Source organism: Phoenix dactylifera, chromosome 8, assembly GCF_051530095.1.
Source record: "Phoenix dactylifera cultivar Ajwa chromosome 8, Ajwa_hap1_PhDact_Kaust_v1.1, whole genome shotgun sequence".
Lineage (NCBI taxonomy): Eukaryota > Viridiplantae > Streptophyta > Magnoliopsida > Arecales > Arecaceae > Phoenix > Phoenix dactylifera.
The window spans coordinates 28,701,651-28,722,430 of NC_143197.1; the positions used below are offsets into that span (position 1 = coordinate 28,701,651).

Below are 20,780 nucleotides of genomic sequence, written 5' to 3' on the forward strand. Positions count from 1 at the left end.
ACCATAATTTATGAATGGGACAACACAGTCCCCCTTCAATAATGATGAACTCCATAATAAATACGATGTCGATCTTTTTCTGCTATAAAAATACAAACTTTCTCAATAATTTGCGTCTTCACTCCCCCTTGCTTCGTGCTATAATGGTAGAAAAGACTAAGATTATAACTGCAGGTCGATTATATCTGTTAGGTTTTAAATATTTTTTTTTTTTAAAAAAAGAGGAGGAGAATTAACTCTACCCGTAGCAATACCATTCTTCCATCAAAAAATGTCCGATACAGATAAATAATACACGCATATATTTTTCGATCCGTGATTATCTATGTGAATAGGCTATTTCAGTACTATTTCAGTACCGAAGAACCAAAAATACTTCCACCAAATGCGGACAGATAGAAGGTATCCGATCCGCATTTCAAATTTGTACCGTACCGATGGAAATAAAGTTTCGTTTTATCTGTGATGCCATCTCGGTGGTAGGTTTTAAATGCCTTTCGCAGATAGATGAACATGCTGGAGTCGGAACGAGAAAAGAGAACTAATACGTCAAAATCCTTCAGACGACATTCCATGATTGCCTTAATTATTTTTTTGCGCTACCACAAGCTCATTCTTTAAAAAGTTTAACGAGACTATGTGCCAAATCTGATCTACCTGATGCAATTACGCCATCAACTTTACGTCCCTGTCCTTGGATTTAAAACCTCTGCAGTGGGTAGGTGATGGCACGATTATTTTAAGACGACCTGGCACACATGAAATTGTTACTCTGACCAGCCATGAACAGCCAAACCACTCAGAACCTGCTTTAATTGCTTTCACATCAGTCATTCAAAGCATGCAACTCTAATAATAAGAGGGAGTAAACAAGGATACAGCAACATTCATAGATGATAACAGTGCTACAAAAAAGCAATCTCAACAACTACGGGCGTTCACAACAATGCATGAAGACAGAAGGTAAGAAGAGCTGATGGCGGACTGCTCTCACACTGTAAGCACAGCCTCTAACAGCTTCCACCTTATTCTTATCGGTCTCATATCCAGCATCTTCTACTTAGCAAGCAAAGAGCAAGCTCATTTCACCCTGAGAGCAAATAAATAAATAAAAAAAAAGGTTACTCCCTCCATAAACCTCTAAATATAACCTAACGGAAAACATTCATGACATATTTGTATATTCAAATTCATTTATAATAATCATTTCGTGAATTCAGACCATGGTTACTGATGGCTTGGATGCTTACTTAGAGCAATCAGTGGAGGGGCTAATGGAGTAGGGGATGCGAACGCCACACTTGGCGGGAACTCCAGCAATGAGACCAGTGTTGAGGCCGGAGATACTCGCGGCAGCTCTCTTCAGACAGCTGCAGGCGGTCTGGCGGTCAGGGGTGCTCTTCGCCGCCGCAACGAGCCCTTTCACACCACTACAACAACCAGCGGGGATCGGCCCGCCATTGCGGGCGTAGGCAATGCATGGCGTCAAGAAAGACACCACCTGACCGCAGGTGATGGCATCCGCCATGCGTGGCCCGGCCACCAGCATCACCGCTAGAAGCGCAACCAAAACGAGCGGAGCACTGGAGCGAGCCATGGCTTAGTAGTGTAAGAGCTCTCAGCTCTCGTAATTTCTTTCTCAAAATAGAGTTACTCGAAGGCTTTGAAACTGGTGGGCAGGATGGAAGCGCAGGTGGGGTTATATAGGCGTGAAGGTGGGGAGGGAGTGCACCAAAAATGGCGGGGAGTGAAGAGGGGTTGTTGGGAACTGGGACCGGATGGTGGCTGGTTAGTTCTTGGGAAAGAGGGGAGAAAATGATCTACTGTGAAAAATTATGAGAATGCAGTGATATGGGCTTCAAGTTAGGTGCCTATTAATATTCTTGGACCATATCTGTTCTTGAATTGTCGAGGTCATTGAACTTAAGGCTTGGTTAAGTCATAGAGTTCCGACGATCAAATTAATATGACTATGGTATGAAATTGTAATAGTTTTTTTCTATAAAAAAAAACTACGGCATGAAATTATAATAGCTACCGGAAATAGGGAACATTAAATCTTTTTTTCTCTTTTTCCTTTTTGTACAGATTGAGGGTGTTGTTTTACTGAAAAAGTCTTAATTTGGCCACTGCTCCATGAACATTAAAAATATTTAAAATTTGTTAGGGAACGCTATTTGATTGCAATGGAAAGCCTTGACAAAAAAAAAATTAAATAAAAATAGGAGTTACACCATGAACTTGGTATTAAAACAAGTGCATAATGAATAAAAAATTAGAAAAAAAAAATCTAGAATCTCTAGTTGTAGATCTGAAAACCATGAAGAAAAAATTTTCTTACAAAAATATCTTTTCTACAAAATTGATTTTTAAAAATATAATATTTAAAAAAATAATTTTAGTTTGTTTGATTGACCACAGGACTTCATTGCTCATGAAGTTTGCTTGCACAAAGATTGAATGATTTGATTGAAAGAAATAAATGGAAATACAAAGAAAGAGTGCAACAAGCACAGATAATCCCAAGCATAGCATGGTCGAGCAAATTCCGCAACAACTAGACCCTAGTTGAAGAAATTCATGCTACTCTTGTCCAAAGTAATTTATCTTCAAGTCCAAATTTCAGTTATTGAACTTAGTTAGATATGCCATCATAAATGCCTTTGTTTCTACTTTTGATCATGGTTAAGTTTTCCAACGCCCTTAAATTAGGTATTGCTAGGAGAGAATTTTCTTCTTTAGGCAAAGACGGTCATGTTGTTATAGCATTATTATAAATACAGAAACCGCATGCCTCCAAAATAGCTATGCCTGATTGGCTAAGTGTGGCCAAAGGACCCATCTTCAGGAATCCTATTGCGATCATTTCTTTTTTCTTGCTTGTTTGGTTGTTGAAGTTATACGTTTATACCTTTAATCTTGCAAATCACAAAAAGTTCAACCTACCTTATCATCCCATTGTTGCTTTCGTTCAGTTTGCTCATCCTAATAGTTAGGTTAGGTTAGACTTGGAGTATTGGACATTGTGGGGACATGAAAGGACTCAAATCCATTCAGACAGCATACATATGGTAGGTATCATTAATTTCTCGATGAATAGGCCGGTGGAGATCCAACAAAAATTATCTTTTATTATAATGAACATTGCTTGGTTAGCCATCAGTTGTGAAGTGATTGTATAGGAAAATCATCTAGCTTTTGGCTTTGCAAAATAATTATTTTTTTATTTTGCATAATAATGTATATTTTAAATAATTATCTTAAATTTTGTCCCTTGAATCACAAATTTAAATAAATATCTGATGCATATTTTACATATTTAATATATATACATAAACACACCAACGAAATTTAGGACTAAACCGTTGAGAGATCACTAAACACTTGTCATTCTGAAAAATTAGAGTAATATAAATCTGAACTTTTATTTTAGAATATATAATTAAGTAGATTTTTCATATGATATCTTCTTCACTGAATGATAATGAAAACTAAAGTCGGTTGCCATTAACCATACTTCGAGGTTTCAGTTGCCATCGATACCTTCCATAAGGAAATGGATAGAAAAGAACGAGTTACGACTGTTGTCCGGTGGATCGTTCACCGAGAATTTTTCTTTTTTAAAAAAATTCGGCATTTCAGATAGTTTTTAATTTTTCTTTGTTTAAAAAATTCAGCATTTCAGATAGTTTTTAAATAGGTACAGTCAATCAAGCCAAAAGAAAAAAAGGTGGTATAAAAAAAAATATCAGCAGCCCTGGTTTAGATAAATTTTTTTAGTTTACCGAGCAACAAAGAAGGTAATTCAGCTATTGGTAGGAAACCACTAACCAAAAAGACAAAGATGGAAGGATTTATCCTACGCTAGACAGGTACTTGGCGTCGAGCGGGTGCACCTTGAAGGAGACTCTGCGGTAGTGATCGACTGGATCCAGGGAGCGGACAGGTATGATGATGGTCACCCCCTTATTCGGAAGATCCGCCGGATGGCTCAACTGATGAGCGGATTTCAGGCAGACCATGTGTTTAGGGAGGCGAATAGGGCCGCAGACTGGATCGTCTCTTTCGTGGCCCAGTATTTTGGGAATTTTTTTTGGACGTCTGCTTCAGATGCTCTTTTTACTTTGTTGTCTTTCCCTTTACGTGACATAGCTGGTGTACTTATGTTGGGCTTACATGAATGAGTAGCTAAAAAAAAAAAAGAAAAGAAAAGAAAAAAAAGATGGGGAAGAGAGAGGCTCAAACGAAGCTTTCACCGGGCGGCAATCCGGCCAAATGGGAATTTATTGGAGGCCTGTTTGCCTTGGCAAACAGAAGAAAAAAAAAAAAAGGGCCTGTTTGCCTTGGAAAATATCTCGCCCTCACCTCACCAACCCACCCTGCGGGAGAGGTTTTATTAAATGCCAAGGGAAAGACCGACGCCGACCCAACTGCACCCATTTAATGCGATGGCAGCGACCTCCTAAACTAACCTGATAGGTCCCTGTCAACCCATTCAATGCACCCGAACCGGCCTGGCCGACGCCGTTCGGCTCTCGAGCGCGACGCGCGGCTGCATGATCTCTGACATCATACGGTCCGGATTTTGCCTCGTCCTCTGTGTCAGTCACGTGGGACGTAGATGCTGTGGGCTTATGATCGCCGGACACAAGGCTTCACGTGGAACGTAGGGGAGTTGAAGGAAAGATGTGGACTTATTATTATCCTAGTAAGTTCACTTTCACGTATCAATCACAAATATCAAACACATCAAATGTAAATAAATAATATATATATAAAAATCAGATCGATCTGGGTTTGAATCAGGTTTTAATCCTCAAGTCCTATTATTAAACGGGTCTATATTTTGGACCCGGCCCGACCTAACGGGTCTAAACCCCAAACCTTCAGCCTGAGCCCGTCCAGCCCATGAACAGGCCTTATGGTGGCGACCATCTTGGGCTAACAACTTTTCCAACCCAGTTCCACGTCTTGTTGGGCTGTACAAAATTAAAATGCTTCTCGTGAGCCTTGTCCTCCCTCGTATTGTTTGTTGCGCGTGCTGTGTGAGAGTGAAATAAATACTGTGATTTATTTGTAAATTACCTAGGTTGGTTCAAAAAACATAATACAAATCACAAATATTTAATAATGCTCTATGCTGCTGGTGGCATATTTTCTATTGCTTTTTAGTTCATGCCTCTTCCATGTTTATCTCTATAATAAATAAATATACTTTTTTTATAGTAACTTGGATGATTTTAATTAAGCAAGTATAAATGCATCCGTAGGAATCAAAAAATAAAATATCAAAAAGTTGAGTAGGAGGATTTGCCGATGAAACCCATAATGAAGATCCCATTTGGTTTGCCACATAAAATGTTATCCAATCAGCTACACTGTTAATTTCTCTATAAATATGCAAAATCTCAATTGATAGCGGTAAGCACATCATTGACTAACAACTCTGTAAAAGTGGATGAAGTCTTCTATCAGTAGGAGGTGGATCAAAAAAGTATCTAATACCTATCATAGAGTCTTCTTCTAAATAAATATTTGAAGCTCTTAATGTGTATATAGCGTAATTCAAACCTTCTCAAGCTGCACGTAACTCCGTCATTAGAATTGTAGTATCAAAAATTTTAACACCACCTACAGCTAGTAGTACACCACTGCCATTTTATATAATAAGCCTGCTCTGCCAAAAGCACCTTTCTCCACCGCACTCCCATCAAAATTGTCCTTGAGGTAACATGAGAATGGTGGCCCTCAAGAAATGTAACTTAACTATGAGGACATAGAAATTGCATAGGGAGAGCCATCGATTGTCCCTATCATCAAAGATTCCTTTGCAACAGTCACTTGAAGAAATTCAAGAGCTTGGAATGAGGCTTTTAATAGAATTAAAATAGCACTTTGCCTCATATATTGGAAGATATGATCATTCCTAGCCAACTAGATACCATAAGTAATATAACAAATCAAAATTGCTTCCTCCATTCTACCGTTACTAAAACATCTCTCTCTGATAGTGTGTAGAAAATCATCAACAAAAAAAGATGAGACCGGAGTGGGGCTTGCCGCTAAACTTGAGATGCTACAAGACATTGAAGTATTATATGAGATAAGGACTCCTCGACATTTGCACACATATCACAATGGCTTGGTACATGACAACTATGCTAATATAATACAACTCTACATGATAGTCGGTGCCAGGCTAATTTCCACATAAATAAAGCAACTCTAAGATGAACTCCTATCATCCAGACCCAAGCAATATTTTGAACCAGCACCAATAAAAGAAAAGATAAATAAAAGATAATTAACATCAAATATGCTACGCTCTTGGATTTTGTATTAAGTTACTATATATCTTAATTCTTTCCAAATATTTGGAAATTCTTTCCCAATCACTGTTATTATTCTTTGCTTGAGTTCTTCTCAAATGCTAAACCCATAGCCATGAATGAGAAGTAGCTAGAAATTTAGATTAAGCCAAGTAAGTTTATATGCAACTCCATTTGACTGTAACTTTGTTTTTCACTTTTGTAGAAGAAGATGGTCAAAAACCATCAGGCTTTATTACTATAATTAAGTATTGCATAAACATCCTTTAATATATGTGATTGCAAGTTCGAACCTCTGCTTGCCAGGCCTGGTTCCAACATAATACCTGCAAACGTAACGTCGAAGTTAATCATTACAAGAAACCCCCCTTGTTGCAGATCAACAAGATTTTAGTCTTAGGTACTTGTTATGTATACATATATAAGCGTCACTTCTACCTCAAATGCGGACGTCCGCGTATACTTTTTATGCCGACCTACCTCCGCACGAAAACTGCGAGCGCTTTGTATGGGTTCATCGACGAGGAAACGGGTATGGATGTCCTCATATAACGTTTATATGCGGATTTATTTATCCGCAGATGAAGTTTATGTAAATGTCCGCACTTGACCATATTTTATTCACGAGCGGAACGGTATTTGGTTTCAAGTGGCGATCCCCGCCACGGCCCTACCCCATGATCTCCGGCGGGGGGAGCCCGACGAGGACGCTCGCGGCGCCTTCGCCCTGCTACCCTTCCCACGCGCCGCTCCTAGCCTAGTCCGGCGACGCCGGCGACCACCACCTCGCCATGGCCTCCGCTGGGGAGGTGTTTCTTGACAGGCCCGAAGCCCCAGGTTCGTTCCTCCTTTCCTCCTTTTCTTGTACTCCGAAAACTATATCCTTCTCTCTTGGCTATTAGGGTTTAGATCTTTCCTGTCTTTATCGTCTTATATGATGTCTAGTCCCTAATGCGGAGAGGGTGAAACCCTAATTTGAATTTTGGTGCCATCCATGCTATATGAATGCGGTATTTAGTGGTTCGTTTTTAACAGGGTAGAGTTGTTGTTTGTTTTTTAGGGTTTTGGGGGGATCTTGATGCATGATGCCTTTTGGTGTATATGGAAGTCATTTGATGCTCTATCCTTCAAGATAATCTGGATTATCTAGTTTAATTTGGTCTTTCCTTCTTGTGTTTCTTTGATTGTTTAGCAGAGGATTTTTTTTTTTTAATTTAAATGAAAGTGGGAGGCAAAATGCCACCCTGTTTAACATAGGAATTATAGTGCTCTCCATTTTTCTTTTTATACCGACAACCCTTTGTAGAGAATAGTTAATGAGAAGTTTTAGAAGGAATGAGATGCCATTTAAATAATATGAACACAGATTAGTATCCTAAGGCAATGAGGATGAGATATGCGCAGCTTCATCCAAGGGACAATTGTCTAGAAAGCACCAAGAATTATGAGGCTAGGGGTGTAGGAAATGTTAAAGATCTAACTGGTGACTGATCTTTATCTCATGTACTGGACAAAAAAAAAAGCTTCACATGCCACTGCAAGGGTTTTTGTTTTTAACTTTTTAAGACAGTCTCAAGATCTTTTTCCTGGTGTAGAGAGATCTGTATATGTTGAGGCTAGCAGATAGCAAGCATTCAATAAATGGATTACACATTTGGACCTAATTTCACATCTTGGTATTGGGTGGGTATGGAATTTTGGGTTACATGTGTGAGAGATTTTGGAATGTAAACTTAGGTTTTCTCAAGGAGGAATTATAATTGTATTTAGGGAAAGGATGATAACTGTAGTATGCACTTTTAGTAGAATCAAAAAATAATTTTGCCTTGGGATTCCGATAGCCTGTTGCGAACAAATAATATTGCTTCCTCAATTTGTGACCACTTAGGGAGGTTTAGCATATTATGGGGCATGCCTTTTTGAACAGACAGCTCTCTCCCGTATAATTTTCTCACTTTACAATTGAGGGGAAAGGAAAAACTCCCACCTCCTAAAGTTCAGGGCTTACTGCAGCGAGTATATTTGCATATATTTTGGGCTCAGTGCTCTGAATAAAATTATTTTATTGTTTTGATTTATCACTATGTTCCACCAGCCATGCCTACATCAAATACTTCCTATATGAAAATCGACATCATGGATGAAAATCGCAGTCATTTCTTGGTCCAACCTAAACATGGAGAAATGATTCTATTGTAAGGAGGGAGTAATGGTTAAATTATTCAAACCAATTCTTAATGTTCGAAACAACTGTTACCTTATCGGGCTCATTGATTGAAAAATTTGTTTTGTGGCATGGGAGCCCGAGTGTTTGTGCATAGGACTAATGCTAACGAACTGAATTATTCAAAATTTATCCTCATGAAAACATTTTTTTTACTATTCTGGTAGTGGGTGGTCTCTTTAACTGTTTTTATCCTTGATTATCCACTAAAAATGCCAGTAGGGAATATTCAGTCATATGTTATTGAGCTTCTTTTTTCTCTATGTTTTTTTTTTCTTTGTGTAGATTGCAATATGATGGATTTCCCCCTACTCATAATAGAATGTTGCTTTTAGTGGGGAATGTTTTTGGTAGTTGATTTTTGTTGCTTAAATCATGAATTATTTCGACTGATTGGTTGGTACATTGCGTAAAATTTTCAATTAATGTTTCAATTGGCAGTATTGCTCTTCTTTAAGCAGGGCCAACATAGACATTCATAGTTCAGGAAAACCTTGTGGTTACTAGGAAATATTTTAGCAAGGTATTGAACTATATTTTGTTCAATAAATTAAATGGTGTGTCCTAGTGCATTCTCTGTTGCTTGTTGGAATTTTTATTGGATTACCTAAATTTTTCTCTTGCATTTTAGTTGCTAATTATCATTTAACATTTTACTACCGGAATGATTCAGCATTTCAATGTAGGATTGAGGTATATAAGAAAATAGACTTTATTTGATTTTAAATATTGCCATTTTATTTAATTTGAGATGCTAGTATCAATTGATTTTTCACTATTTGATGCGTTATTTTATTTCATTAAAAATGCGACCGGCGATGAATTTGTTTATAAGAAGAGGTAAAGCACGGAACACTCATTGATGTAACAGATATCTTATAAGTCATCCCTTGAGGCTATTGTTTTAGTTATTGATAGATTAATGACAGAAACAAAAATAAATAATTGTTTATGTTAGATGAGGGCTAAAGACAAAAAATTTAACATGTTAGTATAGCATACAATAAAGTTGGCATTCTATCTGATGAGGTAAGGAAATAAAAAACAAGCAAGACTATTAAAAGAAAAGCAATAAGAGAGCAATAAATGGAGAAAAAAGCCACTACAGTTAGATTCATTTATTTTTTGTTTTTACCTTCCCTATTTGTTTCTTTGTGTTTTGATTTCTATTTTTTGTGAGAAAGAGAGAAAATATGGGAGGCCCCCACCCGCATTGTGATAACCTAGATCCCAATACCTATGGATGCAACATCCAAGATTGAAATCCAAAACCTCTGGTTGCTGGGCAGATGAGTAAGGAAAATGCTCCGGTCCTTTTTTTTCGGTGTAATTTCTTGCTTAAATTTTTGGTCATGTTATATATATGATGATTAGAAACATGGACAAAGAAGTGGGTTTGCTCTAATTATAATGAGAGTAGTTTAGATTGTAAGTTTGGAGATTGATGTTTCTTGCTTTAATTTATTTAAGTCTGGTAATTATTTGTATTGTAAGTGGAACTTTAGATATTAAAGCTATAGTGGATTCATTGTACTAACAATATTAGGTTTACTTGTTGGTTCAAAAGATCTTAGCACTTAATGCTCATCTTGACAAGAAGTTTTCTATGATGGTGATAAGCTACTAATACATCCCAGGACATGGTTCATTGAATTCTAGATTATGTGGTCCATTTTTGGAGGTTTACACTAATAGGATGGCAACCATTTTGGGTTGTTATAAAAGATACTAAGCACCAAAGGACCTATACACGACAATCACCTATGTTATTCTATTCTTGTATAATTTTTGGGTTATAATATAAGTGATTAATCTGGGACACTATTTAACTTTATGCTTTACTAGATAATTATTGTGTTCCATACAATCAAATTCTTAATTTTGTTAGTTTGTTTGAAAAGATAACATAGCACAAAAGAGAGAGGGTCAAGAGGCTTAATGAGGAGGTTCCTGAGGCCCTTAGAATTAAACTAGGCAAATGATGGGTCTCTGGAATGATTTGGCATGGGGAATTTTTCTCAGATTTTCTTGAACTTTTTTTCTGAAATTTGGAGATGTATCCTTAAGATTGAAGAAGACTAGCTGGAGAAAATCCAACTAAACAAGTCCAACCCACCAGCAAAATGAAAGGCTGATACACAGAGAAGTCTGTAGCTTCACAAGAGGGGATAGGAGTGCCACAAAAGCAGAGCTACCTAATATGAATCTGATCATGAGCTCAATATCTTTGTATCATTTCGCGACAATAAGAATTACTTTTGGTGGCAAAATTGCTTGTGGCATTTCTTATTATATACCATTAAAAATCTTTTTTTGCGCCATTATTGTATAAATGCCACTATATTCCAATAAATATTTTTTTGTTAGTGGTAGTTTATTTTAAATACCACTATAAATTTGTATTCTATGGCATATAATTTGAAGTGTTGGAAACTGGAACTGCTATTATGCTATTTAACTAATATGCCAGTAAATAATACTATAATTTGTAGGATTTTGGAAGCTTGCCCCTAAATCTTAAATTGTTAATTTTTTTACAGAGCTTGAGTTTGGTAACACTAAAGCCATCAAATACCTTATTGTACACTTTGTGGTGGCCGTCGAATCCCTCATATTTGGAACCTTTATGCATTGAAAATATTTACAACAAATTTGCATATCTTCTTAGATCACTATTTCGATCGAACTTACGTTAGAATATTAAAAATAAATTATTATTTAAGATAAAAAATATGATATAAAAATATTAATATTTTTTAATCAAAATTATTATTATTTTTTATTATAGCATGAATAAAAATAATTATGAACTAATTATTCTTAAAGAGTTTGCAAAAAATTATATATGAATATAGTGACACATAAAGTTAATTTTTAAATATTTTAACAATAAAACTTTGAAAATATCATAAAAATAAAATAAAGTAAATTTATTTTTTATTTTTGTAAAAAATAAAAAAATAAGATAATGATTAAAATATGAAATATTAAAATGTATGCAAAATAATTATTTAATGATATAAATACATGTTAATAAGTTAAATAAATTATTTTTATGTATTAATAATATAAGTCATAGCTCAGTGGATACGAGCAAAATAATGGTATTTGAAAATGCCGCTATAACAGTTTTTGTTGTGGTGTTTCCCAGTTCTTGGAACTATGATTCTAATAGGCCAACAAGGCCGTTAAATCGTATGGATCAGTCTTTTCATTTGGCAGGAGGCATGATGCGAGAAAAGACATTAACACAGGCTTGGAGTCCTTTTTTTTTTTTTTGGTAAAAACGGTAGTTCATATAACTCTAACTTGAGTACATCCAGCCATATCAAAAGAAAGTAAAGAGAACAACGAAATGGGACTATCAGCTGCTGATGTCCAAAGAAACTCTCCGGAGTGCCTGGCAACGTAGGAGGCGACCCAGTCAGTAGCTCTGTTCGCCTCCCGGTACACATGTGTAGCATGAGAGTCACCCATCTCCTGAACCAGTCTCCTAGTCTTATGAATGAGTGGATGACCGTCACCGAACCTGTCCACCCCCTGGATCCAATCGATCACCACCGAAGAGTCTTCCTCGAGATGCACCCGGACGGCGCCGAGGACCCTCCTCGCGTAGGATAAGCCCTCCCAAGCAGCCCTCAGCTCTGCTCCAACAACGGTAAGCCCTGGTATGCGACGGCCACTAGCGGCTATCAATCTGCCCCTTCCGTCTCTGATCACAAATCCCACACCTCCAGAGACACCATCCACCGACCGACTACCATCAAAATTCACCTTGAGATGACCAAGGGGTGGGGGTACCCAAGAAACAAGGGCGAACCTGGGCGCTGTAGCAGCGGAAAGAGTACCCCAGATGTCCCTAGCCATCCCAGAAGTGAACCACGCAGTAGCCGCGGTAATCTCCCCTGCATGTAGCATAGCTCGATCCACCACCATCCTCGAGGACCACCTCCTACCCTTAAATAGACCAGCATTCCTATCCAGCCAAATATGATAAGTCAAGTGTGCCATCATGATGCCCGCCTCAACAGAACAAGGGCTCCGCATAGAGGCTCTCAACACGTGCATCAGATCCTGAACCGACTCCATCGAATGGGGTAACAGAACAGGAGACCTGCTCCATATCTCTCTAGCCCTGGGACACTGCAATAGAACATGGTCAATGGTCTCCTCGATACCTGAACACCGATCACAGCACTGAGAAATCCGCATGCCCCGTCCGGCTAGCATACCCCTGGTCGGTAGGCATCCCCATGCCACCTTCCAGAGGAAGAGCGCCACCCGCGGATGACACCGTAACCGCCATATCCATCTGCCCTCAATCTGCCGGTCTGACACCCTACTGGTCAAAGTGTGGAGATCCCTGGCTCGCACCTGCGCTCGGCCCGTCGGCCACCAGACTAACCTATCTGGCACCTCCTGCATAGGAATCGGAAGGTCCATGATCATCACTGCCAGCTGTTCTCCAAACACCTCCCGAATCAATCCCTCCCTCCAGCAGCCCCCCTCTGGGTCCATCAAATCACTAACCCTAAATCCAGCGATCCTCGCCGAGTCCACCAAGGTTGGAAGACGGCTGATCGGCTGCTCAGTCACCCACCTGTCCTCCAAAACATCTATAGACCGCCCATCTCCAATGGCCCATCTCATCTCTGGTAGCACCAACGCAGCCCTAGCACACATCTCCCTCCACACCTGAGAATGGAAGCGGCCTCCACGCACTCCAGATATCAGAGCTCCATATTTGGCCCTCATCAACGAGGACCACATGCTGTCAGGCTCTAGCACAAACCTCGCTGCATGTCGAGCCGCTAAAGCCTCCCGCCTAGCCATCAGAGACAGCACCCCCAACCCACCGAACATGATCGGCTGACACACCACCTCCCATGCCACCAAGTGGACACCACCTCTGCCCCTGCTCCTTCCCCATATAAAGTTTCTAAAAGTCTGCTCAAGGGTCCTCACAAGAGACACCGGAATAAAGGAATTGGACAATAGATAGATGGGAATCGAAGAAAGAACTGACCGAACCAATGTGATCCTCCCCATCATGGAAAGAGTATGCATATGCCATCCCTCCAGTCTGTGTCTGATACTGAGCTCGAGTGATGAGCAGTCCCTGCTCCGCAGCCGCTGGTCAGAGATCGGAACCCCCAAGTACCTCAACATACCCTCCTGCTCACCCACCCCCAAAATCTCCAAGATAGAGTTCCTCACTGCCGGCCTGATCCTCGGGCTAAAACATACATTAGACTTCCCCAGATTAACTCTGTCTTGAAACCTCGCAATAGTGGCAAAGGATCCTGCGAAGGACCTCCGCGGTCCACCTCGTAGCCCGGGCAAGCAATAAACAATCATCGGCAAAAAGAAGGTGAGACAATGAAGGAGCTCCCTCCGCCGATCTATAAACCTCCATCTCCTGAGTGACCATCGCCTGTCTGAGAGCTCTAGACAACGCATCCGCACACATAATAAACAAAAGTGGTGAGAGGGGGCATCCCTGTCGAAGTCCTCCGGCAGACTCAAAAAAAGGGGATGGCGAGCCATTCACCATGTGAGGGAGCCCTCACACATCCCATAACCCAGCTAATCCATATCTCGAGAAAGCCAAACCCCTGCATGGATCGCTGCAGAAAATCCCAACTCATCCTGTCGTAGGCCCTCTCCATATCGAGCTTGATCCCCATCAAACTCCTCCTCATCGGAGCTCTATGCAGATCGAACATAAACTCCTGGGCAATCATCACATTATCTGAAATACTCTGCCCTCTCAGAAAAGTACCCTGCTCCGGACTGATCAACCTCGGAAGAATCTCCCTCAACCTAACAGCAAGTATCTTCGCCGTCGCCTTGTACAAGGTCGTGCACAGGCTAATCGGACGAAAATGGCCTGGCTCCGTGGCGTCCTGCCGTTTCGGTATCAATGTGATAAAGGTCCACTGCCACTCAGTAGGCATCGCAGATGTACCAAAGAACTGCTGTATGGCCGCCGTCACATCATGTCCGACTATCATTCAGTACCTCTGAAAAAATAACGGAGAAAAACCATCTGGCCCCGGAGCCTTATCCCCCTCAAGGGACCAGACCGCCTCCCTAACCTCCCTCTCCAATACCGGCCTGATCAACGCTGCAGTCTCCTCCTTCGACACCCCGACCAAAGGCGCCGGTATGTCCTCTGAGCTCCCACCCCCTAACTGCTCGGTCCACCGAGTCCTAAAAAAGCTCTCCACAATCCGACTAATCTAAATGGGATCCTCCGTCACCTGCCCATCCTCACCCCTGATGGCTCTGACCCTGTTCTGGTGCCTCCTGATAACTGTCGCTTGATGAAAATATCTGGTGTTCCGATCTCCCTCCAATATCCACTGTATTCTAGACTTCTGTCTCCAAAATATCTCATGCTGTCTAAGCAAAGAGTTATGCAGTGCCAAGTGAGATCTAAGCTCCCCCACCTCCTCCTCCGATAAGCCCCCTCCCTGGGCCTCCTGAAGCTGTAGCCTCGTGATCGCCCCCTCTAGGTCCTCCACCCTCCTAAAGATGTTCCCCACCTCCTCACGGTTCCACCTCCGAAGCCGTCTCCTCGTCATCTCCAGTCTACGAGATACTCGGTACATAGCATCTCCCCTAACAGGTACCCTCCAAGCCTCCCACACTATCTCCCAGGATCGAGAATAACTGAGCCAGATCTTCTCGAACCTGAAAGGGGAGCGGGCTAGTACAGGTGCATCAGTGCTCACCAATAGTGGGCAGTGGTCCGATGCAATCCTAGGCAGATGACTGACCTGGTAATCCGAAAAACATTGGATCCACCCAGCAGTAGCACAGGCTCTATCTAGCCGCTCCCATACTCTGGCCTGTCCCTGCTGATTATTACACCATGTGAACTTTGGGCCAGAAAAACCCAAGTCAACCAAACCATTCATCATAAGGAAGTCCTGGAACTCCTTAATTTTCCTCTCACAAGAAAAAGGCTTCCCCCCATCTTCTCCTGAGGGTCAACTATGCAGTTAAAATCACCTGCCAACAACATTGGATATCCCTGACTAATCAACTGAGTGGCCTCCACCCACAAGATCCGCCTCATCCTATACTCTGTGCTTGCTACACCGCTGCCAAGACCCACGGACTTCTATTCCCTTCCGAGATAACCATGATTACCTCTTGGTTACAGACATTGAATATATCCAATTGACAACACCCCTGAGCCCAAGTGACAATGATACCGCCGGATAGCCCCTGAGATTCTACTGCGTAGAAACCCCACCCTCTCGGCACTGCCCTCCTTGCCTTCTCAAGGCTCCTTCCGGATAACCGGGTCTCGAGAAGGACACAAATATCAGGACTGTAATGGTGCACCAACCTACGAAATGCCGGGGTAAAAGACGGTTTCCCCGCTCCACGACAATTCCATAAGAGAATCTTCATAAATCACCCGACAAATTGACGTGGCCCACTTCCCCGGGGCCACTACTACAGGCTGCCTCAACATCCAGCTGCTCTTCCCTCACGAAGACCTCGGAACTCACCCCCTTGACAGAGGCCATCAGTTGGAACACAACCTGCTTGTGCTTCCCCTTGTTGTCTGCCTGAGCCACAGCCACAGAACCAGACTCCTTGGCATCTCCCAACAGGTCTCCGACACCCAAGAAGCTACCATCATCCTTGAACTCCCCCCCTGAAAGAGGTTGGCCGCAAGGTTAGGGTCACTGTTGGCCCGTGCCAAATGGCACGCTCTGCCAACAGGGTCTTCCCCAATTTCCCCTGCAGTCGTTCCCACCAAGCCAGCAACAGGATCGACCTCCATCCCTCGATCCCCCACTACCTGCTCCAAGGATGCACCAGTCGTCGCCACCGGCCCCAGCTCCGCCAAGTCCACCGCCGCTACCGAGGTTGTCCGCGTCGTCTTCCGCCCGAGCGTCGCCCCACCTCCAGCACGAAGCACCCCCCTACTCCACGGAGCTCCGGGTCCACCCTAGGGGGCCGATTGCGTGCCGCTGACTGAGGCGGAGGCGAGCTCCGGCTCCTCTAGCGTCGGAGACCCTCCGACCTCCTCGAGAGCACCGTTGGTGGTCGCTGCCCCCCACCGAGCTGGGCCCGGCCTCCCACAGGAGCTCTCGACCGCCTCAGAGGGCTTGGGCCCGGCCCTCCGGCACGAAATAAAGTCTCCCGCTTGGGCCCTTCAGCCTGGCCCGTTGAAGAGCTGGCCCCACTCGAACCCGGCTTATTCCCCGACTCGGTCCGCGACTCAGAGCGACGACCGAGTTGACTCCTTTCAAGCTGAAGCAGAACAGTTTAGCCTGTGACATTTGATCATATTATTGCCTTTACTGTGCCTATCAAACTGCAGACACTTCAATGTGTGATGTAGGGCTGAAGGAGTAAGATTCCTCTCAAGGCAGTAATGGATCCTAAACTTTTTATATGACTCGTTGAATACTAGGAAAATGTAAATAGCCACACATCAAAAGCGCCTCACTGCCACATATTAATTAGGTGGGAAGCGACTCACAGCTTTGGAGCGTGGTTGTAGTTGCACCACCATCTGCACTGCATCCAATGTTCATGCCACCAAAAAGCTTTAAAAACTAGATTCTTGCTTTCTTTCAGTATTGAGTTTATAATGGCCTTTGTGCTGATTTAACAGAATATTCACTACATTTCTAAACTTAATATTTTATTTTATTTATATACTTTTTATATAAATATATTTACTTTTTATGTTGGGTAAGTTCGCTGAGAATTCGTGGTGTTAAACTAGAACTTGAAGAGTAGTAATACATGTTGAGAATTGAATGTAACAAGCTTTGATGAACCATAACTTGAAAAATATATGGAAATTTTGAGTAAAATCAATTTATATGAAAGAAGACTTTAGAGATTCGAAATGGTCATTAATTTTGGCATATCTGACTTAAAATGATTTGAGCTATACGTTTTTGAAGCTGGGCCTGCTGTGTAGACCTGCTCTAGAAGGTTATAGCAGGTTAACATGAATTTTTAGATTCAGAGAAATCTTATGAAACCCCATTACTCGGTGTAATAGGAAATCCCGTTACGCTGGAAAGAAAATAGAGAGATGCGCGGCTATCAAAAAAGAAAGAAAGAATGAAAAGGGAACAAGGGTTGGAAAGAGTTCAAGGAAAAGAACAAAATCTTGGTTCTTGGAAGAAGAAAATCATGTAAAGGGCTTCCTTGATTGAGATATGCACTGTTTCGTAATATATTGAGGAGATTTTTTTTTCGAATTTATTTAGGAAAAAAGGGTTACGTTCAATTTATTCGATGAATCTTTGTCTTGGTTGGCTTTAGAGTTTGATTTTCACCATGATTTTTTTGTATTTATTTATGAAAAATATAGAACTTCAAATATGGAAAATATAAATATTTAATTCTCTTTTAAGGGATTATTTCATACTTATTTTGGTGTAGCTACTTTGTAGGGTAGTTTACATAAAGGTTAAATTAGGAAATTTCTTACCCACGCTGGACAGAATTTTAAACCCAATCTTTTATGAATGCAAAGCCTATATGTGAAGTACTCTCATATTTAACTGAAGTAAAATATTTAATTCTAGGCGAACTTGTCATAGCGAACTTTCTTTGTTTCTAGACATGACATGTTGGTAGTAATAATAGGATTAGTCTTTTCAACGCATGCATTGATTGCTTGGGTCTAGGGATTGTTTGGGGGTGATGGAGTTACTATTGAATGATAGGAAGCCTTAATTAAGGATTGCAGTGAGGAGAGATAATGCTGTAAAGTGGTACGACTAGTTAGTTTGAGTTAGAATAGGCAACTTTGGATGCTTTTTATTGAATATAATTTTAAATGATGCTCTTGTTAGAACTTAATTGCGAGTTATTTAAGCTCATTTAGAAACTATTAGTGGTTGGTTTACAAGAGGAGTAAGAGTTATAAGTAGATATTTATGACACCCTATCCTTTCCCATTCCTTCGATGTGCTTTACCTGGCTATGTCATTAATAATTTATATTATGCATTTATAAGATAAAATCTGATTTGCATATGAAATGTTATGGATTATAGAACTGTTTATTGTCAACTTATTTTTATTCAGTTTGAGCATTTCTTTTACTTCAACATCTTATTTTATGGAATTGAAATGTGCCAATCAAAGTTAATGCTCGTAATATATTGTTGATTAAAATTTGAAACTCTTACATATAGGTTAAAATTATTGTGATTTTCATGTGATTTGTCTTGTTGCCTTTGTGGATAGTGTTGTTGGTCTTTGGTATTGATGCTCTATTGCGCCACAAATTATAGAGAGTTTGTGTGCCTTATTTAGTGATCTGTTTAAATTCATGCACGAAATCAACTGATGTCGCATGGGTATGAGGAGTCTGCGTGCCGCAAATAATAAGTCTATTTTATATTTAGTCTGTGTATATAATTCTGTGCTTGGTAATTTTCTATTTGACACTTTTCTTTCATAATAACTACCTAATTAATCACACTGGACTTGACCATAACTTGCTAACTAAGGTTGCATTTAATTATTCAACAACCAGCAGTTAAGTGGCAGTTATCCATTTAACTAGTCAAATACCTCAACTTTTTGGCTAGTTAAACTTAGCCGATCAATTTTCCCTAACCAGGTAACCATGGTTAAAGATATTTTAGGGGGAAAGAGAAATAGTTTTAACCAGCTGATTAAACCTCCCACCTATTATTCTTCTTTTCATTTTACCCATCCCTTATTTTTCTTCATGTTTTGCCTCTCTCTCTCTCTCTCCTCACTTTTTAGCTTTGGGCTCGTTTGGTTCGCGGGAAGTATTTTTTCTCTTAGGAATATGATTCCTGAGAAGCAGATTTCTAAGAAGAGGATGCCTAGGAAAGTACTTTTGGCATGTTTGGTTGACAATGAGAAAGTGACAACCAAACCCAGATCCTTCAAAGGAGATAGGAAAGTTGTATTCCCTGGAATATGATTCCCACATTTCATGGAAAAGTTTTTTCCATGAGAAATATGGGAAAGTTACTTTTCCATGAGGCGGGAATCACTCTATTTCTATTTTTTTCTCAAAAAAATCCTTCAGCATTAAAGAAGCATTAAAGAGGCATTAAAGAGGCATTAAAGACCTAATTTTTATTAAGGGTATAATAGGAATTATACATAACTTTCTTGGGAAAGTGGATGGCCAACCAAATATAAGCACTTTGAAAATTTGTCACTTTCCCATGGTCAACCAAACATGCTAAAAGTACTTTCCTAGGCATCCTCTTCCTAGGAATTTGTTTTCCAGGAATCATATTCCTAAGAGAGAAAATGCTTCCCGCGAACCAAACGAGCCTTTAAATAGAGTGGTAGAGGTTCAAGGTTCCCTGCCTTCGGCGGCCTCTAGGAGTCCAACTCGCATTGGGAGTTGTTGAGAAAAAAAGACTCTCATCAGGCATCTTCCTTAGTTAGGCACGTGCTTGGATTCTTCATTTCTTTTCTTTATGGCCTGGGGATATCTTAGTGATGGGCTGGTCCAGTGGACCGGGCCACCACACTGTTATCTCCAGTTGACTTCTCCTTAATATTTTTAAGAAAAGCTTCAAGAAACATAGTTAGAATAGTCGCTGCAGCAGAAAAAAGGGCCGGACTCCATACCCAGATCCTGTTGAGTTTAAATTCTACTCCAAAAATCTTATCCTGGACTTATATTAACCCAATCCAAACTATTTGCATACATAGTTGCCGACTGCAAGTTCATGCGCGCAGAGCATGTACTGTGAAAGCGGTCTTGATCTGTTTCTTTAAAGTTTGCGGCTTTTTTTGGGAGCCTTCTTTACGTGGGAGAGAAGTATCTTATTACGGTATAATTAAGGTATCTTATAATTAAGGAAAGCAAACACCGGGGGACAATATAGACAATAGCAAAGAGTGTAGTACATCATTATCAGAACATGCTGCTCGTCTGCTACTCATGTTGGTAAATTAGATTAGTCGTACATAACGAACGAATAATCAGAGACATGCGGACAATTTAGAAGTAATTACTTTTTGCACTAGTTTAATTGTGAAGAAGAATTCAGATTTCGAAGAAACATTTAGCCTTTAGAAGGAAACAAAGACTAAGAGATTTTTAGTAATTTGAAGAATCTTGTTGCTTTATCTATAAATAACTTTTTTTAAAAAATAATAAGAGAAACAACCACCAATGTAATGAGACGCCACAATTAGAACAGTGCAAGTGGGCGTGTCAAGCCAAGTGTTGGG

The 20,780-nt window shown here is 40.5% G+C and overlaps 1 protein-coding gene and 1 long non-coding RNA gene across 2 annotated transcripts; one reads left to right on the forward strand and one right to left on the reverse strand.

Annotated features, from left to right (window-relative positions):
• Positions 1–866: 866 nt before the first annotated feature.
• Positions 867–1,684, reverse strand: LOC103713416 (non-specific lipid-transfer protein 1-like). Its single transcript, XM_008800338.6, has 2 exons — positions 1,251–1,684; positions 867–1,090 (listed from the first exon to the last, which is right to left on the reverse strand). Exons 1-2 carry the CDS (start codon positions 1,595–1,597, stop codon positions 1,081–1,083), a joined length of 357 nt encoding a protein of 118 aa, XP_008798560.1. The 5' UTR covers positions 1,598–1,684; the 3' UTR covers positions 867–1,080.
• A 5,360-nt stretch (positions 1,685–7,044) lies between these two features.
• On the forward strand, positions 7,045–10,845 carry LOC113463121 (uncharacterized). The gene is made up of 2 exons (XR_003386842.4): positions 7,045–7,166; positions 10,621–10,845. It is a non-coding gene; the product is annotated as an uncharacterized LOC113463121 (long non-coding RNA).
• Positions 10,846–20,780: the final 9,935 nt, after the last annotated feature.